At 37.2% G+C, this 14,649-nt stretch overlaps 1 protein-coding gene across 1 annotated transcript in view; it reads right to left on the minus strand.

Annotated features, from left to right (window-relative positions):
• Window positions 1-13,695, minus strand: part of ZBBX (zinc finger, B-box domain containing) — a 21,014-nt gene extending 7,319 nt beyond the window's left edge. The window contains exons 1-12 of the mRNA XM_010186110.1: window positions 13,628-13,695; window positions 12,916-13,029; window positions 11,271-11,364; window positions 8,652-8,700; window positions 8,308-8,417; window positions 3,794-3,961; window positions 3,149-3,323; window positions 2,142-2,262; window positions 1,471-1,607; window positions 1,147-1,250; window positions 705-811; window positions 400-434 (exon numbers count right to left, since the gene is read on the minus strand). Of these exons, the coding sequence (XP_010184412.1) occupies window positions 400-434; window positions 705-811; window positions 1,147-1,250; window positions 1,471-1,607; window positions 2,142-2,262; window positions 3,149-3,323; window positions 3,794-3,961; window positions 8,308-8,417; window positions 8,652-8,700; window positions 11,271-11,364; window positions 12,916-13,029; window positions 13,628-13,695 (1,282 nt within the window). The remainder of the gene's footprint in view (window positions 1-399; window positions 435-704; window positions 812-1,146; window positions 1,251-1,470; window positions 1,608-2,141; window positions 2,263-3,148; window positions 3,324-3,793; window positions 3,962-8,307; window positions 8,418-8,651; window positions 8,701-11,270; window positions 11,365-12,915; window positions 13,030-13,627) is intronic.
• Between the last annotated feature and the right edge of the window lie 954 nt (window positions 13,696-14,649).

Raw genomic sequence — 14,649 nt, forward strand, 5'->3', positions numbered from 1 at the left:
CAGAGGGAGGAGGAAAGACCAGAAGAATACAACATAACAAAACAGATCACATCTAATCATGAATAAATTTTGGCAGATCAGAAGAGCTGCACTTCTATCATTTTTATTAGGACTCTTAGTTTTGCCTGGAATTACAAGATCAGTTGAGTGAGAGTATCTTAAAAGTACACCACACTGATCAATTACAGACTTGCCTGTATGCTAGTCCCTGCTCCTACTGAGACAAACGCATACAAAAGAGAAATTCTATCTGTAATTCAGAGCATATACATACAAAGAAATGTATCTTACATGGTTTAATATTGGAGTGATCAATCAAACAAAATAAAGACATTTCAAAGTGACATCTCTCTAGTTACAGGCAATTAATGTACCTTTGTGGCTCACTGACAAACTTACTGTTCGCTAACTTTAATGGTAAACGTGTCATATGCCTGTTAACTGCCAAAATGTTCTTAGACTGTCTTACAAACTAGTCATCAAATCATTAGGTTGTTCAAATTAAAACTTTCAAGGACAAAAAACAGCAATCACAGACAGGATCTTGAAAGAAATGCAAAGGAAGGGAAAGCAGTAACTAAGCGTCATGACACTGCTGCAGATGTTTTGCACAAGGATGAGAAGATGTTTCTTAGGAATGTAACTAAATCAGAAGACAGGATTATTCCCTTTTCTCTTCCAAATAATCTCTGCATTTCTTGTACCTTTCATACTGCTTCAGTGGTTCACTTTTTCTGTGCTTATTCATTCTCATAGCCCCAGCTTCCATCCCGAAAAAGTCAGATGATTCTTCCGAGTCCTTGCCATAAGACCAATTAAACAAAGCAAACAAAAAAAAACCCCATATTCAGTAATAGATTAAAATTCAAACAAACATTAACTCAAGCAATTAAAAGTCTGCAGATTTTATTTTTGTATCATTCCTATATAGTAAAGGTCCCTGGACACAACACGAAAAAATTACAGGGAACCTTTGGAAAGATAAATTTTCCATATCTGTATGGAAAAGATAAATAATGTACCAATATATATATATATTTAGCAATTATTTAACTGTTGCTACTTTAAATATTTAACAGACCAACTTTTAAACAAATCACGTCATATCACTGTGAAGATTCATTAAATACTTTGTTACATACTTACATCATCAAGGAACTCAATTTTCAAAGAGGACTCTGCACTCTCAGAACTAATGTTGGGTACTGTCTCTCTAAACACAGATGTCCAATATCTCCTCACATCTTCAACTACAAAATATAGTTAATTCGACGCATTTCATTTTTTCCTGTTCAAGATTCACTTATACAAAGTTCTTATTTATTTTGAAATACCATAAATCTCTCCTTTCATTATTGTTACTTTCTTTAAGCAGAAACTACTTAAGTATGTAACTGCTCAGCAACCATGTAAAAAAAAATCCCAAGAAAAAAGTATCTAATAGATTACATAAACAGAAATATATGACACCTGTTAGGTCGTCGTCATCAACATCATCATCATCATCATCATCATCTCCTTCTCCAGTCACAGCCTGATGTGCACTCCTGGTTTGCACAGGCCTTAAATCTTGAATGCAACTACCAGAAATTCTGTCAACAGGAGTTCTAAAAAAGGAAAATAAATCAAACTCAAAAAGTCATCCTTCTTTAATATCACAGTCATTGAAAAAGACAACAAAACACCACACTATTTACTGCAGCAGTATTCGCTGTTGCTGAAAAGCAGCAACTTTTCCTAATTTCACTGAGATGACCTCACACCTCAGAGACCAACAAAACAACTCTGTAATGTAATTTATAAAACTCTCCTGAAGGTTGCACTTCCTTTTCTCCGTAAAACTCCTGTAGCAAATGCCCAAAATCAAGCAGCCAAGTATCAGTCTTGAAAGACTACCAGTCTTCAAATACCACAACAAACTGATAGCAAAGAGAATCCTTCCAAATACTCCCTCTGCAGCAATTCTGTAATATTAAGTTTGATTAGAATGGTTATTTTATTAAAATAAAGCACTCTGTATACAGTCACCTTAACTCTGGATAACATATTTAATATTTAAAAAGTTTCAATGGACTTTTTGTTAATGCTATTAAGTAGTTCTGGCTTCTTTTATTAGTACCAGCAATGATATTCAACAATACCTTCTGAATTTCTTAAGCAAGAGTTTCTCCACGTAGGTCAGGCCATCCTTCCCGAATTCAATTTGGATAGGTTCCTTCGTAACAGTAAGACTGGTCTGTACCTCATGATTTCCCACAGATTCTATCAGAATTATTAAAAGATACACATACAGCTATTCAGATTTATCAACTTGCTGGTTAACTACATGATTTTTGAATGAATGTCATTCTATGCTTAGCTAAGCCTTCGCATGATTCCAAAATTTACATGGGCAGCAGTATTACATTTACATAACAGGCAGCTGTGGAGGTAGCCAGTAAAACCTCATTTATTACAGCTTCTCACATAAAGGAAGGCCACTACATGGTGGGTGAGAGGGAAAGTGGGGGTAATCCATGACTCCACAGATAAATCCCACCATCTCAATGGAAAGAAGGGAAGGGAAAAAAAGTAAAAAACAGGAGAAATCAATATAATAATATTTGTACCAAAATACACAAAACTGAACACAGACTAGAGGAAAGGGACTAGTTTGCACAAATCCAATCAAAAGGGTTTTCTCAGATTTTTCTATGCATACTTCAACTGATTGCATCTTTTTTCTGGAACAAAGAAATATTAAGAGCCCGTGGAAGGCAAGCAGAAAATGTACTTTGATACAACATACGAAATCCTGAGCCAAGCACATTCCTTGTCTCAGCTAAAAGCTGTGACTTTGCTTTGGCATTATTATTCTTATTAAAGTCTCATGTGAGAAGCAATGCCATAGAAAAGTACAGGCACACAAGCTAAACAACCTGGTCATGAGCACAGTTTGTTGTAAGAATTGGGATAAAATACTGATCTGCAGGTTTTTAAAAAAAACTTCAGAGGTTGTTGTTAATTTATAAAGGAATACAGAGAGAGAACTGAAGAAGAGACACTTACTATTCTAATAGAACATCTACCTTCACTAGTCAAAAACCTGCTAGCTCACCAAAATGACTCCTAATGTTTTTAAAACACAATTAAATTGAAAAAAGCATACCTGACAGTACCTCACTGACATGCAGTTCTTCTCTGTGACCACAATTACCTCTTCTCCACTGAATCAAAGCTTCCTGAAAAGACTTTGCAGATTTCTCCTCATTAAATACACCATTTAGTAACAAACCTTTGTCCCGATTTTCAAGGCTTGTACAGGTTGGTTCTGAGGACAGTTCCTAATCAATACCACAACATAATTAATACAGCACTTCTGAAGACAACCCTCTCCCCAGTTACACATAATAGCAACAACATTTTTAGTACTGACTATGGAAATGCAGCACCCTGTTTTCCAGCCTTAGTCTAGCTACGCTGCCAATCAAGATTACTCCATTTTTATGTGGTTTTGCTAACAAATTGCAATGTTCTATCAAGAGCAAAATAGGAAAATAAAAAAAGTTTGTATAAGCACACAAAACAAACATATAACTTAAAAGTTTTTACTAGGCAGAAAGCAGTCACCATGGATAGCCCACACCCCATGTATAGGATGGATATCCCATGCAGACATAAACAGGGGTCAATGAGCTTTGCCAGTCTGATAGCCTGATCCCTCACCTGGCACACTGCAGAAAAACCTAAGGCCACTCTACCTAAACTGTCCTAAACACAAATAATATTTTTTTGTTTCCAAACTGTACACTACCTCAGCACTGCCTACCGATGCCAGGAGAGATGAAAACTTGTCTGATGTGACTTGATGCTTGCTATTTACTTTCTTCTGCTTATGATTCATTTTTGATTCATTCAGATTTACTTCCTTGTTGAAGTGATCAATGACTTCCAATTTTCCAACATGTCTATTGGCTTCTGTCTGTAAATGAAATATTATAAATCCATTAATTTACTATAAACATACTCAAACATTCCACCAAACAGCATATTAAAAGCAGGTAGGGAACCACATATGAAGAGTGATGGTGACGTAAACACCTCATAATTTCAACAATCAATAGTTTGCAAATACATGAGCAAAAATTCAAAATCTGAATATGCTGCTAGGTGTGACACAGGACAGATTAAGTGAGGTGTTCTATGCAGTACATATCATTTAAACCAATTTATGAGCTATGGACTTGACTAATGAAGTTCTGCTTACTGAAGCTTCACAGTAAACAGAAGCACTTCTGTAGAGGTCAACAAGAGGAAAATGTTCATTTAAGGAACTAACTAGAATACTCGCTCACACACAAAAAATAGTATAGGAAAGTCCAAACTACAAAGAACCAGATGAGTTTGACTGGACGTAACTACAGAAGGATAGTCACGGTTTTACTCACACTGGGACTTGACTGGTTAGCAGCCTTCACTAGAACTAAGGAAATGACTGGGGAAATGTAATAATGAAGTTTTGATTGTCGACTCTTGAATGATAATCAAGCAAAAGCAGAAATTATTTCATGTTCATCCATTCCCTATATCTCCTCCCTATGCGTAGAGAAAGACCAGAAGAAAAGATCCTTTGTCCATAAAATCCTCATGTAAGGCACATATTCTTACCACAAAAGCACAAGAGCAGTAAAGTTACAGGCAGAAATAATCAAAGATGCCAAGCAGCCATTGCAAAACTAGAACATACTATAACTGACCCAGCAAGTTGCACATTAAATGATCCTTGTGGCACACCAGTGCACATGCAGGGACACTAACAGCTTCAAACAGCGGTAACCTTTTCCTTATCCAGTCTGCCTCTGATTCTCATACTGCCATGCAGGATGAGTACGATTCAAACTCGACTGTATGAACACGTGTGCTGTGCCTTGTTCCTCAATCCCAATAGTCTATAATCATCCATAATTGACAGCAATTCTTTTTTTCCCCCAACATCAGGATAACAGAATGACATATTCAGTCACATCATCAAAAAGTAAAATCTGCCTTCAGGAAAACCTCTGTTGGTAGAACTAAAATAGTTGAATCAACTTACACTTAATCAAGAACCTATCTTCATTTTCTATATTTATGTTTCACAACAAAATAACTTTGATTCTTTATAATCATAACAATGACGTATTAATCCAAACATTTTTTCTATAAAACGGTCCTGACATGGCTTCTCTTCGATTCGTTAAGTCCAGCTATAAAGAAGTTATCATTAACGCAGGAATGAAAAAAAAAAATGAAAACAAGCAAAATATAGGTTTGAAAAATAGATTTTTAAAAAGTAAATCATGGCATTTCTCAAAATCAAAATTGGAATAACCTTAGGAGAACAAAAACAGTGGGTTTTTCCAAAAGATAAAATCCAAAATGCAGGTACAATTTGGTCCAGAAAAGGTTTCTACAACCCATTTATGAACTGCAATCAAATATAATGCATGAGAAACTTAAGTTTATTACAGTTAAGTGTTACACAATAATTCTAGGAGGAACCTTTACTACTGTAATTATAAAATTATAATTTTTTTATTGTTTCATAACAGATATGCGACAAAGTTGTACGCTAGAAACTGAGCTACTGTGCAGAATAATAAAATTACACACAATTTAAGTCTCTGTTGTACTGTATAACATTATACTTTCATCACAGTTTATTCCTTTGTGAGTAGAATCCAGGTACAAAAGAATCAGGAATTCTGAATGTGGTATCTGACAGAACAGACATAACTATAAGTAGGAATTGAGAGTTTAAAGCTTACATGTAATTATATTTAAATTACAAGTAACATAGACTGTTCAATATACTCACAAGGGTATGTAATTGTTCTTGACAAAGAAAAAAACACCTCTGGCTATTTTTAGTACTTAATTTTTTTTTCTAAATTACTTAACATTCACTTGGAAAAGTCTCAAACAATATACCAACAACAATATTCCAAAGAGCCTGTGTAAAAATCTCCTAACCTAGCAATCTGTTACATATTTCCAACCATGTAATACTAACATTGGTTCAATTTAACTCAGTTTTCCGTGAGGTGTGTCTAACTATAACACTCATCAAGGCACAAGAAAACACAGCACAATTTTTTTTAATAAGTATTGCAATAAGAAAGCTGTGCTATTTGCTTCTATGAAAACTTATTTTAACTGAAATAATTTTTACTTAATAAGAAATTCACATGTGATAGGGTGAGAGTAATTTCATTGTAACCTAAGCAGTTTTACAACAATGTCTTATTATTAGTCCACATTGTCCCGAGCTCACAAGTGCTATTCATGATCTAGAAAATGTTCTGGGATCAAGAATTAAGTCCTTAGAATCACAGAATCACAGACTGGTTGGGGTTGGAAGGGACCTCTGAAGATCATCCAGTCCAATCTCCCTACTAGAGCAGGATCACCCAGAGAAGATCACACAGGAACACGTCCAGGTGGGTTTTGAATGTCTCCAAAGAAGGAGACTCCACAATCTCTCTGAGGTTCCAGTGCTGTCACCCTCACAGTAAGAAGGTTTTCCTCATGTTTCAAGTTGAACCTCCTGTGTTCCAGTTCATGATCATTGCCCCTCGTCCTGTCACAGGGCACAACCAAGAAGAGTCTGGTTCTGTCCTCCTGACCTCCACCCTTTAGATATTTATAAGCATTAATGACACGCCCCTCAGTCTCTTCTCCCAGCTGAACAGACCTAACTTTCAGCTTTTCCTCATACTGGAGATGCTTCAGTACAGCTTCATCTAAACTGAAGGGTGGGGGGCGTTAAGGAGTAGTTCATCATAGAAGAAACGATTTCCAGCTTCCCCATCACTCCCCACGTGAGGAGGAGAAGAAGCGGCCGCGCCAGACGTGAACGGAGCAGAAGCAGCGGCCGGGGGGCGCGGGGACTGGCCGGGGCCTCCCCCTGCGCGGGGAGCGGCCGATGAGGACACAGCGCCGCCTGGCGGCGCACCCCGGCCATGCAGCCCCCGCCGCAGCGCGTCGCGGCCCCACTCTTTCTTAGAATAGAAGCTATTTTCTCATTCAAAAATGGAACTACTCTATTTGCACAAGTTACTTCAAAAATCCGATAGTGCGAGGCTATATCGTATTTGGGAAGCTCCCCTGCGCGGGGAGCGGCCGATGAGGACACAGCGCCGCCTGGCGGCGCACCCCGGCCATGCAGCCCCCGCCGCAGCGCGTCGCGGCCCCACTCTTTCTTAGAATAGAAGCTATTTTCTCATTCAAAAATGGAACTACTCTATTTGCACAAGTTACTTCAAAAATCCGATAGTGCGAGGCTATATCGTATTTGGGAAGCTAGGTTTCCTATTTACACTTGCTAAAATGCAAAATCTCTCTATAAAATATAAATCACCTCATACTTGATAATACTAATTTCCACTCTAACATAGACAGCAAGCGTCAGCTGAGAAAGCAGTCAGCATTAAGAATGTGAGAGAATTAAGAATTAAGAAACTCTGTTAAAGAACAGGTAACAGTTCTGATAACAGAACCATTTAATCTGTTTTCTTGACATTCAGGGAGATCAGCATATAAAACCTCCCTTTACCTTATGCACACTAATTATCACAGTGGGAAATCCTGGAAATAAAGCAGGTATCACCAATATATTTTGGAAAACAACCTATAATTTCAATTTCAGCAAGATTAAGATATTTAAATAAAGTATGATCAAATTAATCTCAAATATGTAAGTAATTTTTTCCTCTTTTTAAGTTGCTGCACATCTAACAGGCAATATGGCACCTCAAGCTGACCATCTTAGATAAGTACTGTTTTTCTGAGCAGAAAAAACTGCAAAAATCAGGTACTAAAAAAATCTTCAATTCATCAGAACAGCTAAGGCTAAAAATTGAAACGATGAAGTCAAGGAGCTCATTTCAAAGTAGCAATACTGTCATCAAAATGATTCCTTTTTACAGAAGAGCAGAGGCACGTAGTTCGATGACTTCCATAGACTGTAACACATTTGCATTGTACAGAAAAGCTAACATGCAGAAAGCTAAAGCAGTATTTAGACCTGCACTTGAGTTTTAGGCATGCAGTATGTATTTCCATGTATAGGTCTCTTCATGAAGGAGCCTGGAAGTGAATTCCAGGTCAGACGGCTTATCTGTGCAGACCTCGCAAAGCTTGCAGTCTGGACAAACCCAAGGTAATTCATTTTACAACACACTATCCTATATAATATACACATGTCTATAAACTGCTAGAGAAAGCTACTATATATATAGACATATTATATGCTGTTGCTATAGAGAACTTTTTAAGCCATTTACTTACCAGCAGCGCACTCTTAATTTCACATGGTCCACGTGCTACCCTCTTTGCTTCAGGTTTCACATGAGACACAGCATTTGCCATTCCTTGCTTAAATGGTTCTTTCACTGGCTCTGGGGAAAACAAAACAAAACCAAACAAAAAAACAAACAAAAAACAACAACAAAAGAAAAACAAAACAAAACAAAAACAAAAAAAAACCACCACCACAGAAAAAAACAAACACAAAGCCAGTACTTCAGTCTCAGTTTCTGGCTTCTTTAATACTTAACTGCAGCAACTTCCAAAAACCAGGTACTTTATCAGAAGTTTGGGAGTTTTTATTCAGTTAACAAAGATGTCTTTACCTTGGATTTGTTCTTTGAGTATCTGCAACTTCACTTTTCCTGAAGAAACCTATATGGAAGAATATTTACATATATATCTATAAACACTAAGGTACTGGAGTATGAATATGAAAAAGAACCTAAGGTGCTAATGAAAATGAATGAAAGCATAACTTTCATAGAATTAAAATGTTACTGTTCCCAGGAAAATAACTAAGCATGTATTTAAAAAGAAAACTCCATGTATTGCTCATGACAGCCATTAAGCACATGTTTTCCACAAGCACAGACCTGCACGACTTTTGTAACTATTGACACAGGCTCAAAAGTCAAGCAATGAAGTCTACAGCACATACAATCAGTGCATATACCACAGAATCACAGAATATCAGGAGTTGGAAGGGACCTCGAAAGCTCATCCAGTCCAACCCCCCTGCCAGAGCAGGATCACCCAGACCAGGTCACACAGGAACACATCCAGGCGGGTTTTGAATGTCTGCAGAGAAGGAGACTCCACAACCTCTCTGGGCAGCCTGGTCCCAGCCTCTGTCACCCTTACAGTAGAAAAGTTTTTCCTCATGTTCAGGTTGAACCTCCTATGCTCCAGCTTGCTCCCATTGCCCCTTGTCCTGTCACTGGCTGTCTACCTATAGAGTGTTCCAGTCTAGGGAGGTGTTAGTTGGTTTTCCTTCTGTTTCTCTTCATTACCCTTCCATGACCTAGCAACCCTGTAACTAATAATTTTCAACATTTTTGCTCCTCAGTTTTTCCCTGTAAACAGAGCCCACACTGCACCTTTACTTCCCCCCCCACTCTTAAGCATCAGCAGGCATTTTAATCTTGCCCTTTTGAAAATTCTGCCCCACGCTTCTCCTTACCCATCACAGCTGAAATCTGAAGTCTTTGAAGTAGTAACAGCTCTGAGCCACTTGTCTCAGAGAAGAAGAAAGAGAAAGAGGTGGGTTATGAAAACCTTTCCATTCTGATACTCTTCTACTCACATGCAAGTAGGCAATTTTCTTGAAATTGACTGTGTTGGCTGAGAAGACTTTCACACCAAACTGCTGCTGCTTCAAAAGACTTCAAATAGCAACTGCGATGGCTTAGTCAGAAGTTGTCATTGTCTGCCTTTCTCTTCAGACTTGTATAAGCTTTATTTCAGTCTGTTTCAAACGGTCTGTCTTAATTAACAGCTCTCATTTCAACAGTAATAAGTACATAACACGGCTTCCAGAAAAAAATCATAAGGGAAATCTCTTCTTACATCCTGCTCAGTCCAATTCACATGCCTCTCCAAACACATCAATGTCTGCCAAAGGAATGAGGAAGTATTTCTAAGGCGAATTAGTTTGGACTTGGGGATCCCCTGCAGATTTTTCATACTAATCCATGGAACAAGTAAAGAACATGGTCTCTTTTATCACAATTTTAACAGCACTTGTGAACTTTATTCAATGACAGATACACCTAATGCTTGCTTCCATGATGTATAAAGCCTCAAGGACAAGAGTCTAAGCTATTAAAAAGATGAATTTATTTCACCAGAGAATAAAATGTTAAGACTAGGTTATTACAGTTGGAAGTGATAACACTCCCTACAAGGTCCAGTCTTCAGCTACTTACACATTTGACCAGCTTTTACCACTCCCATACGACTGCCTGATTCTTAATATATTTTGATTTTGAGAAAAATAGCTCTAATAGCTTCCAAAAGGAAATAAGGGGAAAATACCCCATTGTGTACATAATAAAAAGAAAAATTTTTCAATTACTTTGCAGGGAAGTGCTACATCTCTCCTTTTAGGTCTGAGCAAGAATACCATGAAGCAAAAGCCAATTGCTAAACCGAATCCACAATTGAAAACACTCAGAAGCATTCAGCTTCTGTCCAAGAGAATGGACTGAGTCCAGTCCCTGTCCAAGAGAATGCTTTAAAGGTCTATGTAACACACACTTGACCAACTAGCATCACTCCTCAGGAGATGAATGCAGCACTTTTCCAGCTACTGTGGATCAAATGGCAAGCTGGGTTCTCAGTCTCCTTCTGTATTTACTGAAAGAAATGCAGAAGCATCCTAAGAAAGATTATAGGACAAAAAAAAAAAGAATAAACCACAGAGTTATATGGGAGGTCTACTGTGAATGCAGATGTCATTTCACAATGACCGAGTTAAAAAAAACCAAAACCTTAACTGCTTTTTTTTGAATGTGGTGTGCCTTTTTCATAGCTTTTATCTATGAAGATAGAGAACTTGTACTCAAAACCTCACATGAAACCTTGTATTTCAGATTCATAACGGACGTTAAGACAAGGCCTAATTAATCTGAAAGACAGGCTCATGGTGACTTCCATCACTTCCAAATTAGACACTTACAATACTAAATCTGTTGAACCAATGATAATTTGCTATCTACTGCAATTAAAAAAAACCAAATCACCAGACAGAACTTGATGTTCCTCCAGCTCAAAAGCAAACATAAGCTTGGCACGGAAAAATAAACAGTCAGAAATTTAACTCAGAAGGTGCTTAACCTTTTATTTTTGCAGTATTTAAAATTCTTAAGTTTCACAGCATAAATGTTCTAAATCTTGTTTTGTTTTAAATAGCTTTACCTTCAAATATACCAATAGTTACCTACCTTATTATTGTTTTGTTTGCTTTGTGACAAAACTCGAGCTTGGATGGTCATCGGTCCTGCCCGTCCAGATTTCCAATGATATCCACTAGATTTCCTATGAACCAAGAGCAAGAAAGAACTTACAAATTATGTCTTCTGTAAGCAAGAAAAGCATAAAGCTTTTCCTTCAGGTTTTTAAATAAGAACAGAGCATCACAAAAATAAAATACTTTTCTATAGGATCATCAGTTCCCCAAAACACAAACACTTCCCTTCCATCGGAACTTACTTCATATCTACTTTAATAGTAGTAAAAATATCAAATGTATAAGAAAGCATTTCTTTTTACACCATCAAATCAGTCTGGTTTTAAATGCAATAAAAAACCATCAATTCTCTAAGGTTGGTTTTAGAAGAATAAAAATGTAACAAAAGCACATTTATAGATAAGTTTTCATAGTCCCAGTTTACTCTAGGGCATTCATGCAGCACAGCTAAAATGCAGCATCTTTTAATAGGCCAGGAACACTTACCTGCAATTAAGATTTAAGTTAATAACAGTTTAAAAATCGACTGCTATGATGAACATGGAAGATAGCAAGAAAGAATTTAAGACTAGGGGAGATTAAACAGTGATTTTCAGTTTTAGTACACTGCATAAAACGATATTGCATAATATTGATCAAGTATTCAAATGACTAATCTACTCTGTTTTACGGAAAACCAAACATAGTGCAAAACAAACTAAAGCATACATAACACAGGGTAAGGAAAACGTGTAGGAGCGAAGAGGGATGATTTCCCTACCAGTGGTGCAAATGACAATGATTCCTGTCATTTGAATTCACCATAAGACAACTATCAGGTTTTGCAGGTACAAGGTCATAAGAACAACACCAGAACAACTGCATGAGCACAATATTGGGGAAAAGGTGCCAATACAATCTGGAAAACACTGCCTCAACAGCTCAAGCAAGAGTTTACAGAGCTGCAAACAGCAAGTCCCTAGCACAACCAATACTGAGGCGCTAAGGTATGCAAGGCACTTGTATCACCAGTGACAAAATACGTCAGGCAGAAGTACAAAGAAAAGGAAGCAGATGTTGCAGAGATTTGTTAACATTCAGAGCGAGCCAGTAACAGAGCTGAGATTTTAACTCCCACCCTAGGCTTGCTTCGTTATGTTATGCTTCTTTCCAAGTCATGGTTTCCATCATGCAGAAAATGCCTGAAAAGCTACACAGCTGAACGCAAAACAGGATCAAAGCGATATTAAGAACAGCATCCTCTTTAGAAGTGTCAGAAATAAGACTGAAATAGTGCAAGAGAAACTACTTTCTGTCTTCTGCTTTAAAACTTAGGTGACAAATCTAATTGGACAGGGGGGAAAGGGAGAAGAAGGAATGAGGAAAAGGGATCACTGGTCCTGAAGGAATCTCTCTGCCAGGAAGGATTTGTTAGTTTACTTCTTAAAAAAAAAATCACATGGGAGTTCGAAAATAAGAAAGTCATAGCGTATCAAGTTTATTACTGTGAAGAAACATGGGGAGAGGAGACTGAACACTATTGTGAATTCCAAACTTTGCAAGAGATCCATCTGGGGCAGGGGGAGGTGTGGAGAGAGCACCTCACTGGATTCCTTTTTTGAAACAAAAATTTAACCTACTTTCTTTCTTCTTTTTCTCTGCTCATGTTTGACTGCAGTTGCCATAATTTCTTCTCCATCTCTTTGTTTTCTGTTTCTAACCGCACTTTCTCCAACTGCAATTCTCTGACAGTTCTGGAGAAGTTAAAGTAGTAAAATATGCATTAGAAATTACATGAAAGACAGTAAGGTACCTGAAAAGGTTTAAAGCAACAAGAACAAAAAAGCTGAAAAATTTGTCATTAAAGGCACTTCACCCTTCTATCTCCCAGCAAGACTGAGAGCTGTTCTGGAAAATTTATGGCAGGTCAGGTGCAAACTTCAAGGACCCAAGAATCTCTTATTACAGAGGGCTATGCTGACAGTGATAGGGCTACTCCAATATAAGCTCTAGAGTGGCCGACATAACTGACACAACCGTTTCTGTGTTCGGAAAGGTTTGTTGTCTAACTACATTAAAATAAAGTATTCCATTGAATCCTTTGGTATTGTTTGCTTACAAAGTATATATGTTAGATACATAGTTATAAGGCTTGTAACTTACTCAGAAAGTAGATTAAAGCCTAAGTAAAGGATGGCTTAAGAATAAAAGCATAGCTAAAATACTAGCAAAGACACGCATTGTGATTCTTCTTACTCTCACACAAATAAGGTCTTCTACTTAATGTTGCACTAAAACTTACTAAAAATGATGAAAAAATATCTTTATCACAATCAGATAAAATGCACTTACTTTGCTTTTAATCTCACTGAGGTTCCAGTTTTTGAGCCTGGGAGTACTACGAAATTATTGCTGTTCATGATTCCCAGCATAATCTCTTCTAAAAAAAAAATTTCAATGATCTACAGTTAGCAACTTGTTGAAATGAGAATTCAATTGAAATCAAACAGTAGAACTTGTTACAAATACAAAAATATTAGTGTATAGGAGAGAAATGGAGTGCAGAACTTGCTTATATGAAGTACCAATAAAATCCTAGAGAAACTCTAAATTAAATTTAACTGAAAGAAAACCTTTTTATTACATTTATGATATCAGGGAAAAGATTTACCTGTTCATTTCATTTCAACAATTCCCTAAAGTTCAATGAAAGCACTTTAATATTAAATAAAACACAGCTTTCCAGAACCAGACCCATAGAAAGCGCAGAGAAGAAAATTCTATCAATGGCTATGAAGTCAAACCATCTCAACCATTTGGAAAGACAAACGTCTTCTGCCATATACAAATTGATACAGAAGAATACTATAACTCGCAGAGCAGAGTTATTCCCTACTCTCAAAACTTCAAGACAGTGGTATTTGAAAGCCAACTTTTTTCCCCAGGTTGTAAAGTACTCTTCCAAGAAGCAAGTTCATACAGCACAGAGCCCAGACTGAGGCTTAATATCCATACCCTCCCTGCACTAAAATGTTTGCAGTAGAACTAGTACAGACCAAGCATGCTGCTGGAGGAAACTTGCCAACACTCAACTTCAAGCACAGGCACAAAGCTGAACATTTACCTGTACTGTAAAAAAACAACTTTATAGTCCAGAAACTTACAGCTAACAGGACTTTTCGAAACTGCTCATCAACTGTTGGCTATAAGATTCCAGCTGAAAGCAGGACTTAAGTGAAATGATGTGGAGAAACTTAGCATTTGAAATACATCAAATGTGTAACTGAGCTCAAGAGCAAAAGCTCAGCTGTCTATTTGCACATAAACCTGAAAATGACCATTAATACAGTCAAAATGTGTTTAAATAATACTTC

This window comes from Mesitornis unicolor, unplaced genomic scaffold (assembly GCF_000695765.1).
Source record: "Mesitornis unicolor isolate BGI_N332 unplaced genomic scaffold, ASM69576v1 scaffold34866, whole genome shotgun sequence".
NCBI classification, from domain to species: domain Eukaryota; kingdom Metazoa; phylum Chordata; class Aves; order Mesitornithiformes; family Mesitornithidae; genus Mesitornis; species Mesitornis unicolor.